Genomic DNA, 25,852 nt, shown 5'->3' on the forward strand with positions numbered 1-25,852 from the left:
TCTCCCCCCGTCTCTTCCTCCCCTCTCTTTTTTCCCCCCCCCCTCTCTCCTCCTCTACCTCACCCCTCCCTGAATTTCCTCCATTTCCCCATCCCGACTCTAACTCCAACCCTAACCCTAACCCTACCCCTAACCCTAACCCTAACCCTACCGCCCCCTACCCTAACCAGGGTCTGTATCCTTTCCTCCCCCCCTCCCCAACCCTCCCCATACCTAACCCTAACCCTAACCCTAACCCTACCTCCCCCTACCCTAACCAGGGTCTGTATCCTTCCCTCCCCTCCCCCCATACCTAACCCTAACCCTAACCCTAACCCATACCCCAACCCTAACCCTAACCCTACCCTAACCCTACCCTAACCCTAACCCTAACCCCAACCCTAACCCTAACCCTAACCCATACCCTAACCCTAACCCTAACCCAACCCTAACCCTAACCCTAACCCTACCTCCCCCTACCCTAACCAGGGTCTGTATCCTTCCCTCCCCTCCTCCCCATACCTAACCCTAACCCCAACCCTAACCCTAACCCTAACCCTACCTCCCCCTACCCTAACCAGGGTCTGTATCCTTCCCTTCCCCCCCCCCATACCTAACCCATACCCCAACCCTAACCCTAACCCTACCCTAACCCTAACCCTAACCCCAACCCTAACCCTAACCCTAACCCTAACCCAACCCTAACCCTAACCCTAACCCTCCCTCTTCCTTCAAACCCCCCCCCCCCCCACACACACACACACACACTCTCTCTCTCTCTCTCTCCTCCCCCCCTCTCTCTCTTTCCCTCCCTTTTCCTGCAACACTCTCTCTCCTTTTTCCTCGGAGGCTTTTATCAAAAGGGTTTTCCTGGAACTTTCGGGGGACGGGCACCCTTCAATCAAGAGTGGCTCCCCCCCTTTTAGAGACTGGGAAAACATTTTTATGACGACTGTGTTTTATATGCATGCTTATAAATATTTATACTGCTACTAACATGTTTTTATCCACTTATATTTGCTTGTTTCGCACACTAACCTTTATACTTTTTATTTGATCATTTATATTTTATTTTGTAATTTATACTTTTACATTTTATACTTTATCCTTATATATTTTATATAATTTATATTTTATATGTTGTGTTTTATATTGTATGTTTATATTCTTGTATATATTTATAAAGGTTTTACATGCATGCCTTTTAATCCTTCCCAGTCTCTCATGCTTAATATAATTTACGTTATGAGGGGGAGCCTAAGACAATACCAATAGCAAGGAGTGTCCGTCCCCTAAACATGTCTAAGAAGTTTGTATGGAAGTGGGAGTGCCTCCATGATTTTGGGAACCTTTAATTTATTTATTTGTTTCTATTTTTATTTTTTATTTTATTTTATGGAATTTTAATAAATTTTATGCATGTTTCCGGACCTCATTTTGGATTTAATTTATTAATATAATTTTCAGTTAGGGAGGGTGTAAATTAAAGGGAAATTTTATTACAAAAAAGTGTGTTTTTGAGAGTTTGTGTCATTTTATTGCATGTTTTAAACGTATTTTATAGCACTTATCTTTACCTACCTTTTAAAGCACTTATATTTATTCTGCATGTTTTATACACCCCCCATTGTTTACATATTTATATTTTAAATCCATTAGCACTTATCCTGGAACTGCATGTTTTAAATTATTTATATATGATTTCTATACTTATTTATTAGAGATCTATTTTATTTATTATTTATTTTTTATACTTATCCTAATTATTTATTTACTTAATTATTTATTGGTTTGTCTTTTTATTAATTTTATTCTTTTTTACATATTTTGGATGGTTCTTAAATTGTGGTTTTACTCCGCTTTTATACATATACCTTTTAGATCTCCTCCGAGGAAATAATCGGAGCAGCCCTCAATAAACTCCACTTTTATTTATTTTATTCATTTATTTTTAAACATTTTTTTTCCTTCATTTATTTTACTCTAGGAGTTTTTAATCGCTCCCTCAACCCCCGTCCGGACCTCCAGCCTCCAGCTTTTAAATCGATTATTTTAAACCATTTTTATGGCATACATAAAAAAATATTTTTTATCAGCTTTTATCAAAGCATAACTATAAAAGGGAAATAAAAAGATTTTTATCTGCCTGATCCCCTGCGCCCGTGCCCCCCGTAGCACTCTCCAAGAGTGCTGCGTTTTAACAAAAACCTAACCCTAACCCTAACCCTAACCCTCCTGCCCTAACCCCAACCCTGCCCTAACCCTACCCTTAACCCTGCCCTAACCCTAACCCTAACCCTAACCCTCCTGCCCTAACCCTAACCCTAACCCTCCTGCCCTAACCCTAACCCTAACCCTAACCCTCCTGCCCTAACCCCAACCCTAACCCTAACCCTAACCCTCCCCACACAAAATACATAGGGGAAGCTGTCCCATACTTTTATTTCCGGTTTTTTAATTTACTTATTTTATATTTTATTTCTTTTTTTAACATAAGTAAACATATTTTTAATCACAAAAGGAGTTATTTTTTACCAGATGATGGGGTTTTATATGATTTTAAGAAATAGCCTGTGCCAGTGCATGTGGCAAAACAGTCTTGTTTTGCCACCACCTTTTCTTAAACAAAACCTAACCCTAACCCTAACCCTAACCCTGCCCTAACCCTAACCCTAACCCTAACCCTCCTGCCCTAACCCTGTTTTATACACCCCTCATCGTTATATATTTATATTTTAAATCCATTAGCACTTATTCTGGGACTGCATGTTTCAAATTATTTATATATGATTTTTATACTTATTTATTAGAGATCTATTTTATTTCTTTTTTATACTTATTCATTTAATTACTTAATTATTGGTTTGCCTATTTATTAATTTTATTCCCCTTTCTTTTATATAAACATTTTTTCATATATTATTATTATGGTTCTTTAATTGTGATTTTACTCCGCTTTTATACATATACCTTTTAGATCTCCTCCGAGGAAATAATCGGAGCAGCCCTCAATAAACTCCACTTTTATTTATTTTATTTTATTCATTTATTTTAATTTTTTTTCCTTCATTTATTTTACTCACGGAGTTTTTAATTGCTCCCTCAACCCCCGTCCGGACCTCCAGCCTCCAGCTTTTAAATCGATTATTTTAAACCATTTTTATGGCATACATAAAAAAATATTTTTTATCAGCTTTTATTAAAGCAAAACTATAAAAGGGAAATAAAAAGATTTTTATCTGCCTGATCCCCTGCGCCCGTGCCCCCCGTAGCACTCTCCAAGAGTGCTGCGTTTTAACAAAAACCTAACCCAACCCTAACCCTCCTGCCCTAACCCTAACCCTAACCCCTAACCCTAACCCTAACCCTAACCCTACCCCTAACCCTAACCCTAACCCTAACCCTAACCCTAACCCTCCTGCCCTAACCCTAACCCTAACCCCTAACCCTAACCCTAACCCTAACCCTACCCCTAACCCTAACCCTAACCCTAACCCTAACCCCTAACCCTAACCCTAACCCTAACCCTAACCCTAGCCCTAATCCTAACCCTAACCCTAACCCTAACCCTAACCCTAGCCCTAATCCTAACCCTAACCCTAACCCGAGCTCATCAAGGAGAACCCCTTGATGCCAGTTTGGTACAAGCACAGAATCAAGATTAATGCCAACACAAAAGCTAAGACCTCTTTTATTTGATTTGTGTCTATGGAATTATAGTTACAGGTAATAAACTGTATTTGCAGAACTGTGATTGTTCTGTTGTGTCCATAAATTGAATTTATATATTTTTATTTATATTTTATATCATCTAGTGGAGGGGGCAGAGGTCATCGTGCAGATGGCTGTTCCCGCTCCGTACTGCACATCTGGTGAGTTTGTGGTTGATTACACTGATATATCTGTAATAGTTGTTCTACAGAGGCGGAAGCAGCCGGGCTTTTATGAATATTCCTTAAACACCTGATGTGAATGTTAACAGATGACTGATTGGTCATATGAGTGGTGTTCAGCCTGTGAGAATGGAGAAGTAGAGGCCCGTACTATAAAAAGTACAGAAGTATCAGCATCAAAATATATTTAATTATGATATGTATGGCTATCCGCCATACATATCATAATGTATGGCGGAATAGCACTTGGGAGCACTTCGACTCGGCGCAGTAATCACTCCTGAAAAATCTTCTCCCCTCAGGAGTGATGATATTACTCGAAGTGCTCCCAAGTGCTATTCCGCCATACATTATAGTTCTCCTTTTTATCCGCTTAGAAAAGCGCCACGTTTTATTTTGTGTCGCCATACTTGGTGGTTTAACTACTCGTGTAGCTGTATTTAAATAGGGAAAACGTGGAGGAGTTTGGTGGCTTCTAACTGTCCATCTGTTTGGATCCTAATGAATGAACTGGGCTAAGCTAAGTGCTAGCCAAGTGGCGCCGCGCGCCAGGGCGATTGAGTGCACGCATTGAGACGCAAGAGGTCTGTATCAACTCGTCTTACTTGACCGAATAACATGTTATAATACGAAAAAACGGTGGAGTGTTCCTTTAACCGTTTATCCACACTAGATCCCAGCTGGCATTGGGCGAGAGACGGGATCACTCTGGACAGGTTGCCAGACTGTCACAGGGCTGACACTGAGAGACAGACAGCCATTCATGCTCTCATACACTCCTACGGGCAATTTAGACTCCCCAATTAAACCTAAGTGCATTTTTTTGGACTGTGGGAGAAAGCAAGTGGACCTGGAGAGTGCTTGGTTGTTGTAAACTGACAAAAAAAAAAATCTCTTTCTGTGTTAAAGAATTGTTGCCCATCATATACCAACATATATATATATATATACATATACACTGCAAAAAAGTTGTGTCTATCTGAGGGAAAAGGTACTCAAAACAAGTGAAATTATCTGGCCATGCATCAAGATATTTTCACTTGACAAGATTTCTTGAATTAAGATTGTTAAATCTAGAAATAAGATTACAGCGTAAAGTTGAACACTTAAAATAAGAAATTAATTTTCTTTTATCTTGTAAAAAAACAAATAATTTGCAGTGTATATATACAGTATATATATATATATATATATATATATATATATATATATATATAATACAGATATTTACTGGATGTTATCTGTATTTTTTTAATAATTTATCTGTGAAATAACTTACCGTTGTTTACTTTTATTAGATGGTAAGTGTCTGGCAAAATTAATATTTTCTCAGCAGGGATGGTGTTCAACATCAGTCACTCTTGACATTAAAAAATATATATTTTGACATAATTGCTGAAAATTTCACACCCAAAAACTTGTCAGTGGAAAGTAGTTATTGAACAAGAGGTCACCTTGTCGTCTGAGACTGTTTCCTCCATCAGGTTGGATGCACGCTGGTTATCCTGTCATGGCACATAGTCCACAGCAGCTGGTCAACACTGATGGTGCTGCTAGAAACCTGTGGGGCGTCATCCATGAACTGGGACACAACCAACAGAGAGGCTGCTGGGAAACCCAACACACACCACAGAGGCAACATGCACCCTGTGGTCAGTGTCTGTGCATGGAGAGGTTCTGGGGCTCAGCAGGGAAAGGTGGAGTACATTTTTTTGATCAAAAAAACTTGACTCAATGACTAGAAAAGCCTGATCTTTTTGCATTCTGTTGATAAAAGTTTTTGTTTTTTCACTTGATTTACATGGTTTAACAATCATATTACTTCATTGTGTTTACTGCAGGCTCATGAAATGATGACTCTTAATTTAGCCTTTGTTTTGTTGACTGAAATACCAGATCATCTGCTACACAAAACCTTTATGGAGCAAAACAACAGCAGTGGACGGAGAGATACAAAGATCCTTCTCTCCTATTATTATTATTATTATTATTATTATTCTCTCCTATTATTATTATTATTATTATTATTATTACTATTATTATTATTCTCTCCTATTATTATTATTATTATTATTATTATTACTATTATTATTATTCTCTCCTATTATTATTATTATTATTATTATTATTATTATTATTATTCTCTCCTATTATTATTATTATTATTATTATTATTATTATTATTATTATTCTCTCCTATTATTATTATAACTATTATTATTATTCTCTCCTATTATTATTATTATTATTATTATTATTATTATTATTATTACTATTATTATTATTCTCTCCTATTATTATTATTATTATTATTCTCTCCTATTATTATTATTATTATTATTATTATTATTATTCTCTCCTACAGCCATCAGGCTGTCTACTTCTAACAGAGATTCTACCAGACTAACTGAATTTCCCCTCTGGGATGAATAAAGTAATTTTGATTTGATTGATTGATTGATTAATAAAAGTGTCAGGTTGCTCTTTGGAAAACTTCAGGCGTGCAGCGATGTTTCTTTGGAAATCAGAGGCCTCCCTCATGGCGTCCTGCCATGGAAGCCAAGCCTGTTCAGTCTTGTGTGTGTGGTACACTGCTTTTAAAGCAACCATAGTGCTGCATGCTCTTCATGAACAATTCTGCCTTAAATTTGTGGACTGATGAAATATTCTTCCAGGGGAATAATAAACATAAAGAGTTTGTTGTTCCGCGTTGGTAGAAACTGCTTTTTAACATCACTGTAAAAGAGAGCTTACATCACAATGATATAGATGATAAATAAAGATACATATATAGATATACCCTGTCCCAGTTCTCACAACAATTAAAATAATAATTTAATATATAAAAACATGTTTTTCAGCACTTAATCAATGTATCATTTTCAAAACCAACCTGGTCTCACAGGAATCCGTGGAATAGCCACAGATTCGCTTAACTCTAAATCCGTGGAATAGCCACGGAATCACTCAAATTTCCATGAAACTGACACGGATTTCGCTACAATGCAAGTTAATGATATATAATATCCCGTGGCTATTCCATGGATATTTGTTCCTATTGGTTTGTTCCAAGTCATGTGACTTTCAAGGTTCCGGCGGTCAGAACAAAAAACATGGCGGACAGTTCTCTCATTTTTAGTGAAAAAATCAATATTTTGATCTCGCCAGAAAAAGACGATCCGCTGTGTTTTATTTTGAAATCTCCCTGATCGTCTGGTGATCCTCTGGATCAGGGAGATTTCAAAATAAAACACAGCGGATCGTCTTTTTCTGGCAAGATCTTCGCCACAAAGTGATTATGTACATTCACTGAGTGAATATTTAGAAAATAAAACATATGTTTAATTAACTTGCATTGTAACAAAATCCGTGTCAGTTTCACGGAAATTTGAGTGATTCCGTGGCTATTCCACGGATTTTGAGTTAAGCAAATCCGTGGCTATTTCATGGATTCCTGTGAGACCATGTTGTTCAAAACTGTTGCTTGTGTAGCTGTTGATGTGTGCGTAGATTGTGAGGTGGACCATGGTTGCTAGCCAGTGGGCCGTAGTAGGCTAGCTGTTCAGTGATTCCCCAAAAGTGGATTCACAATTTATTCTCCAAACTCCCCTCTGAACCAGTTAGCGCCAGAGAGAGAGAGAGAAAGGGAGAGAGGCAGAAACTTCCCTTTGTCAACAGGACCAGCAGTACCTCACTGTGCCAGTAGGGGTTAAGGTTAACCCTAACCCTCCTCTCCTTCCTTCCGGAGGCTAATAAAAAGGCAGTTGCAGTGTCCTTCAGTCCGCCAGATAATTATGATTCCCTGCCCCAAAATTCACCGGGGAGAGCTTCACTGGCTCCTGCAGTGGCAGTGGCTTTTCTTTTTTTTTTTTTTTACAGTTCAGACTGTCACAGCATTGTGTGCAGCCCAGCTGTCAAGAAGAGCCGGAGAGGCTTAGCCTGGAGTTGGCCATGGTGGGAGATATGTTCAAAGGCAGAGAAGTCAGGTTATGAAATGATCCTGCCTTTTATTTTATTTTTTATTTATTTTTATTTTTTATTTTGCTCCACTTTAGTCTTATTTATTTCATTTTAGTACTTATTTTGCATTAGATTGATGTTTGTTGTCACTGTCCATTTTATTTACTCATTTTCTTTGTCTGTGTGAATGAATGTATGTTCGAGGGGATATAAATGAAAAAGTTTGTATATTCGACATAAAGTTTGATATGCACTTGAAGCTTCAATAAAAAAATATTGTTGAAAGGCAGAGAAGTCACCATCATCAAGAAGGTGGTGTCCATCCTCCAGGACCTGAAGCCACAAACCCAAAGCTTGCTGTCAGAGGTGCAGAAGCTCATAAGGCTCTCCCTGTCGCTCCCAACCTCCATGATAATATATAGATAATAATGAGAGTTCATCATGATGTTTTGGATGTCATCAATGTTCCCACCCTGATAAAAGCCTTTAATAGAAGCTGTGAGAAGGTCCACTTTTAGCAAAGCATTAGACTGAGACAAAGTGAGATAGCCTGCATTTGTGTGTAGAGTAGAACTACTAAAAGGCTTTGTTCTGCCGCCAGTGACCGTAATGTTTAAGGTCATATCAATTTCACTTTTAAATGTCCAAAGAATTTGACCCCCGTAGAGTCTCTGAGGTCCTCCATGTCTGTAAACATGAAAAATAAAGTACATACATATAATAACACATATATAAGAGTGAGTAATTACTTTTAAAAATCATCCATACCAAATTTGCTCAAGCATCCACCATCTGACAAAAAGCCCCAAAATATATAACAGTTTTTACTGATTCACGGCACAATATAATGATATTATAATATAATGAGATGACCCATTACTTTGTAAAAGTCTGTAAAAGTGTGAGTGGGTATTTTATTTGGTTCTCAGGGTTATAGGATCTAGATTATGTCCATTATTGCACCTGGGTCCAATGGGAAAGGAAAGTTTTACCAACTGCTTGAAGCCATTTTTAAAAATGGCTGCCACGGCAACCAGGGTCTGAGTTTGTGATGGCCCAATATGGCTACTCTCCCCAGCAGTGGCCGCCCAGCCAAGTTGACTCCAAAGGCCCAACGCAGAAAGCTGAGTGATGTAAAAAAGAACTCCAGAGTAACAAGTAAAGACTTGAAGGCTTCATTGGAGCTTGTTTATATCTCTAGTCATGAATCTTTCACACACACAAGATTGAACAGGCATGGCATCCATGGCAGGACGCCATGAAGATGCTGTTGCAATCCAAAGAAACATCACTGCATAACTGAAGTTTGCCAAAAGGCACCTTGATACTCCACAACACTTCTGGGAAAATGTGTTATGGACTGATGAAACAAAGGCTGAATTGTTCATGAAGAACATGCAGCATATGATGGAGGGAGCATTATTACTTTGCGCTGTTTTGCTGCCTCTGGGCCTGGACCACTTACTATCATTGAGGGGAAAATGTATTCCAAATTTCATCAAGGTATTCTACAGGTTAATGTCAGGATGGCTGTCTGCCAGCTGAAGCTCAGTAGAAGTTGAATGATGACCTTAAACATCAAAGTAAATCTACTACAGAATGACTTCAAAAAAGAAAATCTCCCTTTTGGAGTGGCCCAGTTGGAGCCCAGATCTCAATCCAACAGAGATGCCATGGAGCGACCTCCAGAGAGCCATTCACACCAGACGTCCTCAGAATGTGACTGAGCTGAAGCAGTTCTGAAAGCAAGAATGGTCCAAAATTCAGCATTTTATCAGAAGGGTTTGTTGAGGTTATTGCTGCCAAAGGAGGTTCGTCCAGTCATTAAATCAAGGGTTCACTTACTTTTTTCCACCACCACTTTGAATGTTCAATGGATGTGTTCAATAATATGACATGACATGACATTTTATAATTGCTTATGTGGCATTCGGTTAAGAAAACTAGGTAATTTCAAAGGGTTCACATACTTTTTCTTTCAATCTGCAGTGATAGTGAAACAGCTCAACTGCTGTAGGAATTATTTAACTCATTCAGAGAGTTTTTCTCTCAGTCGTCCTCTGTTCTTCACAGTGACAAGACATTGTGAGACAGAGGGTTGCAGTGCACATGTACACATGTCTGTATAACTACAGCCATACTAAAAGACAAGCATTTTAATTGTTCAATTTCAGATATATTCTAAAGTAAAGGTCCTCCATTCTACATTGAAATTACTTAAAATCTGAAAAGAAATACATTTTTGAGGTAATGTCCAATAAGTTAGTTGCAGCAGTTTTTGGGTTGGTAACATTTGGTAACACATTTGGTGTTGAATTAGGCATTTTTCAGTCATCATAAATGGCTAAAATGGTTAATATAACCTTCAGAATATTACATGAATACAGCCAGATCTTTGGAACACCACAGTCTAATGGAAATAATTTTATTCTGGTGTTTTGCTAAATCATATTAACTTTTCACTCGGGTCAACCACATTGACGTCTGTGTGATACTGTGATACTTCTCAAAACCACAGGAAACCACTCCTTTACTTCTGTATTTCACACCTTTGGCTTATTTCATGAGAACTTGCTTAAGGGATAGTTGTGGTTGTTGTGTGAAATATTGTCTCACTTTACTTTGATCTCTGTGGGTAACACTTACCTGTCTTGGTGTTGCTGTGGGTGATACCTGTGAAATCTATTAGCGAGCGTGCCTGATTGGAAACCGGTGTGGCGCACAAAGGGTTAATGTTATTTGATGGTGGCATTGGTAAAATGTTTGTTTGTGGAAAGATTCAGTTTTTTTGTCTAAATTGTATTAAATATGGCTTTTGGATAATGTTTCTTCAGCGGGTGGCGAAGAAGAGCACCAATAATATGTAGATGTAAAGCTGGGGACACACTAGCGTTAGGGTTAGAATTTTGCCAGATTTTACCCAGGATTCCCAGTTGGGTAAAGTCTGCACCAGTCAGCACTGAATGGGGACAGTCGGCATGGCTAGGCACAAAAATCTGTTAGTGTGTGAGCGGTAAAGACAAAACATTTTGTAATTATGTTCAAATACAACCACCACTGAGGGTACTGTCAAATGTTGTAAAAAATATATATTTTCGACATACGCAACCAATATTGCTTCACTGCATTTCAAATAAATCATTTACTCCAATGCTAATGGAGAATCTGCCAATATCTGCCAATTCTCCTGGAGGAAAGTTCCACCAAAGCAGCAATACTGTAAGAGTTGTGCTGACTGAGGAGACTCACACACACACACACATACACACACACACACACACACACACACACACACACACACACACACACATACACACAAACACACACACACAAACACACACGCAATCTGATCTTGTGTTAAGATCAGTGGAATATAGATCTAGGAGGAGCAAACCAATGTTAAGTGAACTCATAGTGAACCTTTTTTTTCTTTACATATTTTGCTGAGACAGTGAGGAGACACAAGAGGTAAGCACACACAGGAAACCATTTCTATACTTCTGCTTTTATGAAGAATTAGTTTGTAGTATTCTGAAGTGGGGTTGTAACAGGTATTTACCCTTTCAGTGCACTTTGTTCTCTGTAGAAACATTTCCTTGTGGCTCCCTTCCCAGGAACCATATGAGTCAAACACTTCCAAGGTAACCGATTGCATATTTGCAAGATATGCAAACTTTAATAAATGATAAACCGATGACTCATTTTGAATTCATCCATCCTCTAGTCAAACCCTGGTCACAGCCCGCCTCTTCTTCCTCCTCACTTTTTCTTTAAATAGTCCCTCCTTTCGCTTACCCTATCATATAGTTTTCTTTTTTGGAAAACTGTTGTGCCTTTATTGAATTATACGTCAAGAAGAACAACTTTAAAATCAGGTAAAAGTACTACATTTTTGCTTTCCTGTAGATTTTCAATGAAATTTAAATTAGTAAAATCTCAGACCTTAATGGATTAAGAACTTTAATGTAAAACATTTATTTGATGTACTCTTTCTGTACTCTTTCTCACAACTTTGTGTCAAGTTGTTCTGTCTATAAATGACTAAATTAATCAACTGTGTAAAACCTATTAAGGTGTTTAAGGGTTCAGGACATTGTTTGGCTTTCTGAAGCTGCAGCAGTTTTTAGTTTGATAACATTTTTCAAACACATTTGGTGCTGAATTAGGCATTTTTCCCTCCTCGTGAATACACCCAGACCTTTAAAACACCACCCTGTAATGGAAATAATATTATTCTGGTGTTTTCTCAAGCAAGTTTAATTTTTTTATTTTTTTTTAGGTTTTGCTACTCATGTCCTCACTTAACCCTCAACGGCTTCCTCAGAAATGGTTTTTTATCTTTTCTTTGGAAGTATTCGCCTACGTGATAAGAACCTGCATTAACCATAGGCAGACGTCTGTATTGTAATGATCCCTTTATAAAGGCTTAATAAATCATGAAAGGACTGGGTTAGTCTAATCTCATTATGTCAGATCATGACAAATCCATGCTGAAATTTTGTTTCAAAAACTTTAGATATTTTATAGATTTTTGTAGATGTGTAAAACATTTAATTTGAAGTACTCTTTCTGTTCCCATAGGTCAACCCGGTGCACTCACAAACACAACCTTCAGTTGACTCAGTACACTTTCTCGTGCCATCCTGCCATCCAACCTCCTCATCCTATCTTCAGAGCATCGACCTTTCTCACCATGTCCGACCAACCCACCCAGTCCTACCATGAAGGGGCCTATAAGTCCCTGATGAGAGGCTTGACAGAGCTGAACATCCTTGTGGACAGTGTTCCCTGTGAGCTGGTGCTGAGTGGAGACCATGCCTTTCCTTTGGCAATGAACAGCCAAGGCCAGGTCCTGATGGCGGCCTCTCTGTACGGCAGTGGAAGGATTGTGGTCCTGAGTCATGAGTCCTACCTGACCCTCTTTCCTGCTCTGGTGGAGAACGCAGTGACCTGGCTGAGAGGAGATGGATCTGATAACCTGTCTGTCGGGGTCCACAATAGCGCCAAGTGGGTCGCTAAAAACCTCAGCAAGTCCGGCTTCAACGTCCAAGTTGTTGGGAAATTCAGTGACAGTGCTGGGGTCGGTGTGTATGTGACTGATGCCTACAGCGTGGCTCCAGACGCAAATGACCTGGTGGCGTTTATGAAAGCTGGAGGAGGAGTGCTGATAGGCGGGCAGGCGTGGCACTGGGCTACAAGTCATCCTCCCGAGACCACAATTCTTCAATTTCCAGGGAATAAGGTGTCTGGTGTATCAGGGATCAACTTTACTCCATATTATGGGACGGCAGAGATCCTGCCTGTTCCCCCTCACATCCCATCCTCATGGATGGCTTTACGGTGAGAGTATACTCCTCTTTTAAGTCGTATAGACTGTTTTTTGTAATCTGAAAAGGTTTGAAAGTTCTTCTCCTTCTTCCCCTTCTCCCTCGGTTTTTCTCTGTCTTTGCTCTAAAACAGTGTTGGTAAAAATTTTGAGGATGACTGGAAGTCCTTACTACAGGGGGTTTCAGAGTTTGACCTCGGGCGTGATTTAGTGGCTTCTGAGGTTCTGGTCCACGGCCCACTAGCCTTCCCCATTGGTACCACTGAGGATGGGCGAGCGTTCCTGGCTGGAACCTACTATGGGAAGGGACGAGTCATTGTGATTGCACATGAAGCTCCTATGTCATCAAAGGTCAGTCTAAAGTTTTTTTAATTCCTTTAACCTTCTGAACCCCAAAATGGGGTTAAGGGTTAGGGTTAGGGTTAGGGTTGGGATTAGTTGTTAATATTGAGGATAGGGTTAGGGTTAAGTTTTAGGGTAAGGGGTTAGCTTTAGGTTTTAGGGCCAGGGTTAGGGTTTCGGGTTGGGGTTGGGGTTAGGATTAGGTGTTAGGTTAGGGGACAAAAGTATACTAATCCCATGGGGAAAAGGTTACTAGGCACAGGCACAGGTTAAGTCTTGTGTCAGGTAATCTGGGGCCGTATGTTGCTGAACTAAAGTAGTGATAATAAATAAAATAAACAGGGATAAAACTTGTTTATTCAATTAAAAAAACGTAAAGAACAAAAAACAACAGAAGGGGGATCCCCGGGAGGAGGTCAAAAGGGTCAAAGGAGTAGCAGAATGTAAATCCTGAGGGCATATTTAGAGTGAATCACATAATAAGGAGAAGATGGAACTATTGAGACGACGGGACATTTAAACCCCATAAATAGGTGTATTGGAGGAGTGAAAGTCATCATGGCCAGGTAACCAGATGGAGGAGATAGGGGCCAGGAAAGAGGGAAAAACCCTAAAATTATATGAGGAATATAAAAAGCAATTCATAATATATAACAGAAATCAACTCACATCTATAATGAAAAAGAAAGAGAAGTTAAACCCTAAGATATAGATATAAATCATTAAATAAAGGTAAATTCATAAAACCTGGGAGTAAATATATACAAAAGAATGAGGTGAGGTTGGGGGTAGGGTTAGGGAGTAGGGGTAAGGAGGTTAAGGTTAGGGTAAAGGGCATCATTTCAATGAGACATTTTAAAAACATAACATAATGTGATTCAGACAAAAAAGATCTCATAACTGTTTTGTATCTGCTCTCCAACGACTGTTGGAAAGTTCAAATTTTGACGATAATGCCTGTTAAGTTTCTGTGGTTGTGGGGTTCAGAGGGTTAAATGACGAGAAAGAATAAGTAAAATTAAGTACATAGTGAAAACACAGCATTGTGTATCAGGTATGAAGTACAGTATGTTATATCACTGTTTGCAAATGCTCACTTAACTTATTACCTTTTATTGAGGTATCATCAGTGTGTTAAATAATGTCACATATTTTCTTTTAATAATAAGAATTCCTTTCATTACAGGCACTGTCTTCATTTTGGAACAATGCCATTGGTTGGTTGGACCAAGGCCGGAAGGGGGTTGTTGGTGTTGTGCCAGGGCGCGGCTATCTCAGCCAGTCAGGGTTACAGTATGAGGAGACAGAGTTCAGGAAAGACCTGAGTGTGTTTGTTTGTGACGTGTACAGCGACCAACACATGGAGGAAATCCAAGACTTTGTAGCAGAGGGAGGAGGCCTGCTGATTGGTGGACACGCATGGTACTGGGCACAGACTCATCCTGGGCGAAACCCAATGACTGATTTCTTAGGTGAGTTTTATTCTGTGATTCTGGTGTACAACATGTTTGCCTCGACACTCATCAGGCACAATAATGCAAATACAACCCCTCATAAAGATTTCCACAGAAAAACACACACATACGTTCATAAGCGCGCACACTCCTCCAGATACATATGCTTCAAACACACACACACACAAACACACACACACACATTTTGAGGTTAAAGGTCATAGGTTGCTGTATAAATAAATACTTGAAAAGGAATGCTTGTTGTAGGTGTGCTCCTTGTATATTATATAGTATTATAACATGACTAGTATTAATTGTTTGAAATCTCTAAAGAATCTCATCATAGTGTAAACACACCGGCAGTAGCCCCCGTGGCCCTTTCAGAATTTCCCCAGAGGAAATTTTCTAGTTATTGTTGTTGTTGTACATAGAATTCACTGAAATTTGGTATTCAAGATCATTAAGCAAATGAATAATAATGTAAAAAACAACAACAAATAAAAACAATACTTTACAGATTTCAAATTCAATTTTATGGTTAATATTTGTAACAAAAGTATTTTACCTATTTTATGGCATTTGAACTTAATGTGGAAAAAAGGAGCCCTTTTTAAAATAATACAGTGAAGTTCTAGAGTTTAATTAACAGTGTAGTTGCATAATGTTTTATGCTGTTTTGCAAATGGCACATCATACTGTTGCCATTGTCTATTTTTCCCCTTCAGGAACTGTTTGGGCTGACAGCAGTTGGAATTCAGTCTGATAACTTTGTGCCTCTCTTTAAAAAAAATAGTTTAGCATGTTGTGTTTTGAGTTTGCATATGTCCATTTCTGATCCAGCCCAAACCCTATAAAGCAGGATGCTACTTGTTGCAACTGAAATGTAAAAGAAGAAGCTGAATATACTTTTAATTGTATAAAACTGGTACCAGAATGTATTTGAACTGATTTGTCAAACCCTAGTCATTAATTTTGGAGCATAAAACCAGTAAATTGATTCAGACTTGTTGAACTTTGTTTCAGGAAACAAAATCCTGAACAAAATGGGTTTAAGCCTGTTGGCAGCAACGATTAAAGAAGATACCTACAAGGCCACAAAGGAAACATACCACTTTCGCCAGTTTCTGCATTCCTTTGTTGGTCATCTTACCAAGGGCACAACACTCACCGAGCAGGATGAGGAAAAGCTTGAAAAACTGGAGTCTGGGTGCATCAACTTCTTGAACATGAAGGCCTATGATAGCTACTCCTACACACAGGTGCTGACCATCCTCACTGACATGTTGAAGTCCCACATGCCACAGGTAGGCATCGAATTACTTTATGTTATAGATACTAATAATCACAAAACAATAACAGAGAACTCTAATGACATTGGCATTTAGTTTAAAGGTTTACAAACATTGAATAGTGTGTACTACCAGTGAGTCAGAGACTGAGCGATCAGGTTGTGTTACAGAGATCTGTTTTGTAATAACTTATATTTGCTTTATTTCAAGGTGAGTGAGAACAACCCTGTGAAGACTCCCACGGACCACCTACTCCTCAGTCTCGGGATAGAGGTATATAATGTGTCCCCAGATCGTGATGCTCTCCTGCCGTACCTCATCCATGATGCCAAGATGCCTTTTGTCTACAACCGAAGGCTCAGGATTAATGCTGACACAGCAGGTCAGACCACATTGTTCTGGGCAGAAATGTGTGAAATGATTATGAGATAACCAGCATGCAACTCTGTCGTTTGCCGTACATGCACGTCTGAGTATGAACTTTGTTGCTCTGTGTATGTGTCAGGATCGGCCGAGTGGATCAGTACTGGCCTGTACCTCTCGCCGGGTTTGAAGACTGAGATGATCATGCCAGCAGAACTCGTCAACAAGAACTGGATGGTAGGCTTACAGTACACAAAACCACAGGGTACAACAACAAACAGGCATTGAGAGAGAAGAACACAGACAAAATACACATAAGTACAGAAAACAATGGGGAAAAAAGAGCAGGAAGTCAGGTTATCTGAAAAGAGTGAAGAGCAGTAACAGTAAACAATGAATTCATTAATTTTCAATTCCAACCTTTTCGGTGTTGATTGATTTAAATATGCATCTATGGAAAATCAAACTACAGTTTCAATAACAAAGACCACACCAATATAGATTTGAGTTAGAAAAGTTTACTGCATATGGAGAACTGGGATGATGTAGAGTTAGGGTTAGGGTTGGAGGATCGAGGTACTGGATGAAATGATTAGGGGGTTTAAGGTTGAAGGGACGACGGTCAATGGGGGATGGAAGACGTCCGGTTCATGGACGGATTGATGTCAACGGTTGAGGAGGTTGCACAAATGATTAGGTTTAGTTAAAAGGCAACGTTTTCTTTACGACTATGCGACAAAACCACTTCTCTAAGGTTAGGACAAAGCACCGAAAGTGACTCTAGTTACATAGATCATGTTAAAACGTTAAGCACAGAGGTCAACTGACGTTATTTCTAACAACATTGTCAACTTTTGTTTCAACATGGGACATGAAACCTGGCCTCCCGGGTGAAAGACCTCGTTTGTTTGACTCATCAACCTCCCATCACCACCCTCCCTAAGAATGTCTTTTCGTGCTTTATACTCATCTCTTCTGTCTGGGTGTCATTCATATTTACTACAGTAGGCGATGCAGCTGCCCAATCAATCGGCTGATAATGATCTACTGGCCTACCTGCAGGTGGAGCAGGTGGAGCAGGTCCTACTCACACATACTTATGGGCTGATAGCCACTGATAACGCCCATTCACTCATGTGATAACATTTGAATCATCGAGTGTCCATTCCATGTCTTCCTCAGGTTCAGATTGGTTGTCAATCAGACTATCTGAAGCATGAAGAGTTGAAGAGAGCACCGCGTGTTCATCAGACATTTCTCGTCGACACGGAAAAGATGGAGGTGTGGAACCTGTGGGGGGGACTCATCTACCTGGTGGCTCCACCCAACATGAAGGTGGAGGGGGCAGAGGTCAGAGTGCAGATAGCCACTCCTGCTCCTTATTATAAGTGTGGTGAGTGTGTGTCACTGTCTTCTCACGCTACACAAAGGACTGTTTATGCAAATCATGCAGCAGTTACAATCAGTTTTGGCACCAGATTCACAGCCCATGGCTGGATTAACCTGCTAGGGGCTCACAGAGCAAAATCTGCTCAGTCAGTTTAGATTCTCCTGATAGATTTGAATAAAGACTTCATGCTGTGCCTAAATGGGGTTTTTACCCAAATAATTCAGCTCTGTTATGATTTCACCCACCCTTGTGTTCATTTCAGGTGTGACCACAGCAGATGAGTGGCCGTCGCTGCGCACAGCTCCTGCACCCTGGGCAGAGTTTGAGTTTGACAACATCGTCCTTACTGTCCCATCAGAAGTTATTCGAGGCCTGGAGCGCCCTGATGAGGTGGCAGGGCTCTGGAATGACATCATGAAGGGAGTTGCAGATCTGGCTGTCATACCACGAAAGTTTGAACGCAAAGAGCGCATTGTTGCAGATGTGCAGATTTCTGCTGGTAAGTGTGTTTGCTCTCACATTCTCAAATATCTTATCCAATGCATGTAATGTAAATCCTTAAAAAAGAAATAAAATAATACAATTTTATGAAAACAGATTCCATGAGTTCTAGACTGTGGCATCAAGAAAGAGCCTGCTACTAACTGCTTGGGCAGTCTGTGGCTCAGAGGTTAGGAATCGGGCTTGTAACAGAATCCCAGGACTGACAGGTGAAGGACGAATGTGCTGTTGAGCAAGGCACCTAACCCCCAAACAGCTCCCTGGGCGCAGTAATGTGCTGCCCACTGCTCCTTGTGTGTTTGTGAAAAAGGATGGGTTAAATGCAAAGGTTGAATTTACTCATTGTGGGATTAATAAGTCCTTAATCTTTACAGCATCAGAAACAAAAAGTCATCAGAAGACGCCAACATCCTCAAGGAGTTAAACTTAAAGGCCACTGATAATGTACCATAGTTACTGGGCTACTATATATAGTATAGTATATGTAGTATAGTTACCATAGAATGAAAATAAATTGCTTAAACTACCAGGGACAGAATATATAAACAGCATTTTTGCTTTCTGTTGTAAAGTTCAAATGCCATGTTCTATGATATCCTAAATTGTGTTCACACTTGACTTCAGTAGCGAGCTCATCAAGATATCTTAAAGTGCATTGCCATGCTCTCTCTCTCTCCATCCAGGTTGGATGCATGCTGGTTATCCTGTAATGATGCACTCATCTAAAGCATCTGAACTGTTCAGACTGAATGATGCCAGGACCAAAGGCCTGTGGGGAGAAAGTCATGAACTGGGACACAACCAACAGAGAAGCAACTGGGAGTTCAGACCACACACCACAGAGGCAACATGCAACCTGTGGTCAGTGTATGTGCATGAAGAGGTGCTGGGGCTCAACAGGGCAAAGGTAAAGCAAATCACTTCTAAATAACCAAGGTCCAGAAAATCCAGTTTGTTATGTAATGTGACTTTTTTGCTGTTATCATATGTTTCTCAGTACTGCTGTTTTCCCCTTGGTTAACATTATAATATCATGTGCGTTATGTCTTCCATGCAGGCTCATGAAGCTTTGACCTTAAAAGAGCGGAAGGAACGTGTAGAAAAGTACATCAGGGAGGGCAGGAACCTCAGCAACTGGAAATTGTGGGTGGCCCTGGAGACATACCTGCAGGTAAAAGAGCATTAATGTATTTCACATTCTGTAGCAAATATGCTCGAGTCAAACTATCGCAACACCTTAAGAATACAGGTTGATGGTCTACCTGCAGAGCATTGCTGCCTGACGCACCTCCGACGGTGCCGTTTGTGCATGCGTGAACGGTGAACACCTGAACATCTCTCTGGGCATGGACGGGTCATCAGCTGGGGACCATCAGTCATGGAAGTTTCTCTCCTTTAACCCCAGTACATCTCCTGGTGGCGGAGCGGTGGCAGGGATCTCTCCGTGCCACCCCCTGCCGATGCCCTCGGTGTTATCTGTCCCCCCCAACTACTATGCTTCCTCCTTAGCCACAGCCAGAAGCTACCCTTCTCTGCCTCCTCTGCCAGTTCTTTAATGGCTTTCCAACACCCTGCTCCCGTGCATCCCATGTCACGGAGCAAGCGGACGGTTGAGGACCCGACAAAGCCCCTGCACCCCACTTTGACGGGGCATGTGATGGCTTTCCAGCCAGCCTCCCTGCACTCCTCTGCCAGGTCTGCGTATTTGGCACGCTTAAGTTTGTTGGCAGCCTCAATACCCTCCTCCCACGGGACAGTGAGCTCCACCAACAGGATGGTCTTGCTTGGTTCTGACCAAATGACCAGGTCTGGCCGGAGTGAAGTTTGTACAATCTCCCTGGGGAATATGAGCTGTCTCCCCAGGTCGACCCTCATAGACCACTCACTGCCAGGTGAGAGGAGTCTTGCTGTTTTTCTCTGGCGAAGGGGGATGATGTTCTCTCCAGCTCTTGTGAACGGGATGGGACGTCTCGCTGAAGCAGAAGGTCTGCTGTTAGCCTCCAGCCTGCATGACTCTGCCAGCTTCCTCAGCATTAGATTGTGTCGCCACCTGTAACGGCCTTGGGACAGCGCAGTCCTGCAGTCCGACAGGATATGCTGGAGGCTTGCATTGGTGGTACTGCATAGGGGACAGGTCTCTTCCGCTCCGAACCATTGGTGGAGGTTTCGGGGACAGGGTAGGGTGTCATAGGTGGATCTGACCAGGAAGTTGAGCCTGGCTTGGGGGATCTTCCACAGATCAGACCATGACAAGAGCCACCACCATGGCTCTCCGCTCTTCTTTGGAGGCCTTTGACCAGAAGAGGGGGGTCTCGCTCCTCCCAAGGCCTGCTTGACCCTCCTGGACTCTGCCAACTACCTCGCGGTGCTTCAGCCTGCTGATGGCCATGTCGACCTCTTCCTGGGCTTTCCACTTCCTCCCTGTTCGTATCTGGGAGCCAGCTGCTCTCACCAGTTGGTCAGTGGATTCCGTCAGCTCCAGCACCATCCGAGCCTTCTCCTGCTTGTATCCAAGGCCAATGGATCGCAGTGGCAGTTGCAGTGTGTTCCTGCCGAAGAGGCCAACATCTGACAGGCATCTCGGCAGTTCCAGCCACTTCCTGATGGATGAGTTTGTCAGCCCATCCATCTTTTCTACCACTGAGGAAGGAACTTTGCTCATCTTCAGCGGCCACATCACCCTAGGGTAAAGTATGAACTGATAGCTCTATACTTTGTACATGCCAGGGAGCTGGCTCTGACTGATCCTGGCCAGGCCATCTGTGAGCTGCTTCCTCACTGTTTCCCCCATCTACCTGTCAGAGAGATCTGCTGTATAGGTTCGACCCAGGCTACGGATGGGTTGACTTGCCAGCAGTGGGATCTCCTCACCGCCTGCGACAAAGGTGGTGTGGTCACTTCTGACCCCTTTCCTTAGGGACAGACTGCGGGATTTTGAGGGTTTGCTGAAGAGGATTGACGAGCTTGTGGGGTGGGCGAGGATGAAGATCAGTCTTGTCTTACATGCCGCTGTCTGGAGAATCGTGGTGATGTCATCCATGTAGCCTCTCACTGGCGATAGCCTTTGACCTGACGGCAGATTTATTCCTCCGACCATCTTCCTTGCCCCTATAAGGATGATCTCGAAGGCTGCGACGAACAGGATGGCAGAGATTGAACATCCCATGGCAATGCCTACCTCCAACCGTTGCCAGCCTGTGGTGAAGTCCTGATGGGTGCAGCACATCCGGAGGTCTTCAAAGTACTTCACTACCAGGGTATGAATGCCGACAGGGATGTGGAAGAAGTCCAAGGCATACTCGATGAGTTGGTGGGGGACGGACCCGTACGCGTTGGCAAGGTCCAGCCATACCACATGCAGGTCACCTCTCTCTCTTTTTGCTTTCTGGATCTGCTCCCATATCACTGCTGAGTGTTCCACACAACCTGGCACACCTGCCTTCTGGCAGCTGGTGTCAATGTACCTGTTGCTTGTGAGGTAGGTGGTCAACGTCTTGGCAAGGATGGAAAAGAAGATCTTCCCTTCGACGATCAGGAGCGCAATGCTCCTAAACTGGCTGATGCTGGTGGAGTTTGCCTCTTTTGGGATAAGAACTGTTACAGCTCTTTGCCACTCTAAAGGGATAACTTGGTTCTTCCAGGCCACTCTCAGGAGGTTCCACAGATGTTTCAGGACTCCTGGGCAGTACTTGTACAGTTTGTATGGAATTCCTTTGGGACCTGGTGCTGAAGCTGCTCTCGCTTTCCGGACAACTTCAGCTACCTCACTGAGTTTGGGGAGAGCAGCATCGAACAGGAAGGATGGGGGAGCTGGGCGAGGAACATAACCTGGTGATCCCAGTGGGGTTGACCTCGCTGGGTCGCTGTACTACTCCCTGACGTGATTCTCCAGCTCAGGTTGTGTGATATCCAGCTTCCCGCTTCTCTTGTCCTAGAGCAACCGTCTTGCATGCTTGAAGGGGTTTTTGAAGAAGCTGCTCCTCTCCTTCTCCTTCTGCCTTCTGCGTTTGCGGATACGCTCTGCCCTCCGCAGGCTGGCAAGAGTTTTCTTTGCCTCCTCCCACAGTGGTTTCAGGCCTTCCTTCTCCTCATTGCTTGCCTTCCTCCACTGCTTTCGGAGCTGCCGCCGCCTCATCACCAACTGCTCGATCTCTCTCTCCCTCCTCCCCTTCTGCTTTGGGCCAGCGCTCTGCTTTCCAGGCACAACTCCAAACCTGCCTCTGCACTCCTCGTACAGGATGTCTCCAGTGCAGTTCAGCTTGGTTTCCACCTGACCCTGCAATGAGTGCTCTAAGATGACGCAGAGGTACTTGTCGAGCTGCTGCCAAACTGCCACCTCATTTGCTTTTGGCCATTTGACCAGCTGCCCCCGTCCCGGTTCTTTCCTCTCCGTCCTCCGTCCTGGTTCCTGATTGTTGGGGTTTGTTGGTGTTCTGGGATTTGTTGGTGGTTTAGGGGTGTTCTCATCGGTGTCACCCTCAGAGGAAAAAGTGTCCACCAAGGGCCCTCCTGCGCCTTCTGCCTGCCTTCCATCAGCAACGTTGGATCCCTCAGCCCTGTGGTTCGCTACCTGGCTTTGGGTTCCTCTTGTCTTACCTGCGGTTGCAATGCAATGTTGCTGCTGGCCTCCCACTTCGCATTTCTTCCTTCCCTGGTGAATCCTTAAACCTCTGAAAGTGGTCTCCCTCTCCCATCCACACCTGCATCTTCTCATTATCTTAGAATCGTTGTCTGTGTCCGTTCCTGTCGTTACCGAGATGTCCGTCTGGTTTGGCCCTTCTTCCACCCCGCCTCTCGGAGGGCCATCGGGTTGTTAGGCAGCATAAAATTGTGATATTTCTGTAAAAAATCACTTTATTCGACATTTCTCATTTAAAACATTGCCATTCTGAGCTCCTCAGCAACAACGTGAAGCCATGATTGATTCTGCCGAGACGAACTGTCACAGGATAAATATTCACGGAAAATCTGTTTACACAGAGCAGAGAGGAGAGGACAGGAGAGGCTGCAAGTAGAGGTTGCTAAAAATGCAAAAAGTTTAATATGTATAGCATGTGGAGACCTCATTTTTCAGGGAAATTCAACTTGGGTTTTTTCACTTTTTATGATTTATGTCATTACAACTGTGTTATTCTGCACAAAAACATAATTTTTGAGTTCTTTACACTTATCACCATGATTGTGCTGATTCCATAGAGGTGCAGGACTTACATATATATATATATATATATATATAATTTATATTGCAGTAAAATACATGCCCTGAAACAGCTTGGCTTTAGAGGTTTCACTCACATACTTCCATACATCACTGAAGTTCCAAAACATGAAATCATATTTAATCAAACCATGATATGAATCTAAACCAAGTAAATTTGTTGCCTAAACCTAAGCAGTCAGCAACATTAACCATGTGTTCAAAACTGCGACCGCTAGGTATGAGCAGTGGTGGAAAGTAACTAGATACACTTACTCAAGTGCTGTACTTAAGTACAACTTTAAAGTACATTTACTTCACTTGAGAATCTTTTTACTTCTACTACTACATTGAGCTGACAGCTTTAGTTGCTTTTCAGGTCGAGATTTAACACAAAATCATGATCTTAAAGTGATTATGCATTTTTATTAATTAAACCACATAAAAGTATATTAAATAGTTAAAATGAGCCCTATATTGACAGCAATAAAAAGCGGCTTACAGGATATATAAAACAATCAGAGTGGGTCCATTCTGTAGAGTACTTTTAGTTTTGATACTTTAAGTACATTTTGATGCTGATACTTTTGTACTTTTACTTCAGTAAATTTTGAATGCAGGACTTTTACTTGTGTGGAGTAATTTCACAGTGTATTATTAGTACTTTTACTAAGTAAAGGATCTCTCCACCACTGGGTTTGAGGATGTGTTTATCTCCTGCTACAAGTCGCTGCACTTAATTAGGAAATGTTCCTGTTGTTCAAATAAGAGGGTAGGAACAAAAGACCTCTGTGGTCGTTCGGGTTGCAGGACTGTTGGATTGTCATATGTTTCAAACATGTTTCATATAGTATATTGCAGGAAGTGTTAACTCTATCACACGTCTCCTTCTATGCAGCTCCAGGAAAGGTTTGGCTGGGGTGCCTTTAAGGAAGTGTTTGCTGCCTACCACGAGATGAGCGGTGTTCCTACTGACAACGACGGAAAGATGAACCTGTATGCTGAGACGTTCTCCAGGGCTGTGGAGATGAACCTGTGTGGATTCTTTAAGGCCTGGGGCTGGCCCATAACCAGAGCTACTGAGGAGATCCTCTGCAGCCTGCCTCCCTGGAGGGACCACCCCATGGTCTAATATCACTCAACTCACAATGCTGCTGATTGAAGTTGTTGAGAGATGTTTGTCCATTCATAATCAGGAATAGGATTGTAAACTCGGCTTATTTCAGTAATTATAGTGTTTAGGTGAGTGGGCTTTAAACTCTAAAATATTCATCAATATGAGCGACTCTTTTCACATTATATACAGTCATTTAGCCCACTGTAAATGAATAAATGCTGATTATTGCAGCTTTATTTTTTGCAGCAACACGCATTCATTCAAGTAATTAAGTAATTCCTGGGTCTTCTTGCGGGTCACATCCTTAAAATATGTAGATGTTTCTGTTGTGGATCAGTACACTGTCTTTCTTCTTCAACTTCCTTGTTCTGTCGTAATGCTTTTACTTTGTGTTTCTCTGTGTGTATACAGCAGTGTTGGAAGAAGTATTCAGATCCCTTACTTAAGTAAATCTACTTGTTTGGGAGGTAACTGAGCAGGGCTAGCTCTTCCAGGTTTTTTAGCAGTAACAAAAATGGTGTGTAGGTCAGTACACAGTGAAAAGATGAGGAGGCGTTGTTAGTGTGAATCCTGGTGTGCTCCAGCAGTTTAATTTCTCTCGAAGATCATCAGCACATTAGTGTCTTCAGCATTTTTAGTTGGTTCTGTAAAAATGAGAAAAATACATTCCCATTACTACTTAATAAAGAAATGATAATTAAAGGCCATAACCATCTCAAATATAAACAAAGGAATATTAGCACACATAGGAATGTAATAACAGGCCAAGCTGCATTTAAATCACATATGCATGTGAAAATATTACAAGGCAGGTAGTCACCAGTATCTAAATAATAACACTAATTGTTAATGGGAAACAAACAGCTTTAACATGCAAACTATCATTAGCTTAGGACACAGTACAATGGCGCCATCTACAGGCTAAACAAGGTACATGCTGCTGGCAGCCACACATAACAGGCTCATTCTCTGGATGATATAGATATAAACACTTAACAACAGACTATGAGGTCACATGTCCATGTACAAACTTTATCACAG

The 25,852-nt window shown here is 41.5% G+C and overlaps 1 protein-coding gene across 1 annotated transcript; it reads left to right on the plus strand.

Annotated features, from left to right (window-relative positions):
* The first annotated feature begins 12,153 nt into the window (after positions 1–12,153).
* Positions 12,154–25,321, plus strand: LOC131969465 (TRPM8 channel-associated factor homolog). The gene is made up of 11 exons (XM_059330478.1): positions 12,154–13,172; positions 13,293–13,509; positions 14,687–14,972; positions 15,978–16,258; positions 16,454–16,625; positions 16,749–16,843; positions 17,789–17,999; positions 18,259–18,495; positions 19,181–19,404; positions 19,555–19,668; positions 24,593–25,321. Exons 1-11 carry the CDS (start codon positions 12,370–12,372, stop codon positions 24,824–24,826), a joined length of 2,874 nt encoding a protein of 957 aa, XP_059186461.1. The 5' UTR covers positions 12,154–12,369; the 3' UTR covers positions 24,827–25,321.
* The last annotated feature ends 531 nt before the right edge of the window (positions 25,322–25,852 follow it).

This window comes from Centropristis striata, chromosome 4 (genome assembly GCF_030273125.1).
Source record: "Centropristis striata isolate RG_2023a ecotype Rhode Island chromosome 4, C.striata_1.0, whole genome shotgun sequence".
Lineage (NCBI taxonomy): Eukaryota > Metazoa > Chordata > Actinopteri > Perciformes > Serranidae > Centropristis > Centropristis striata.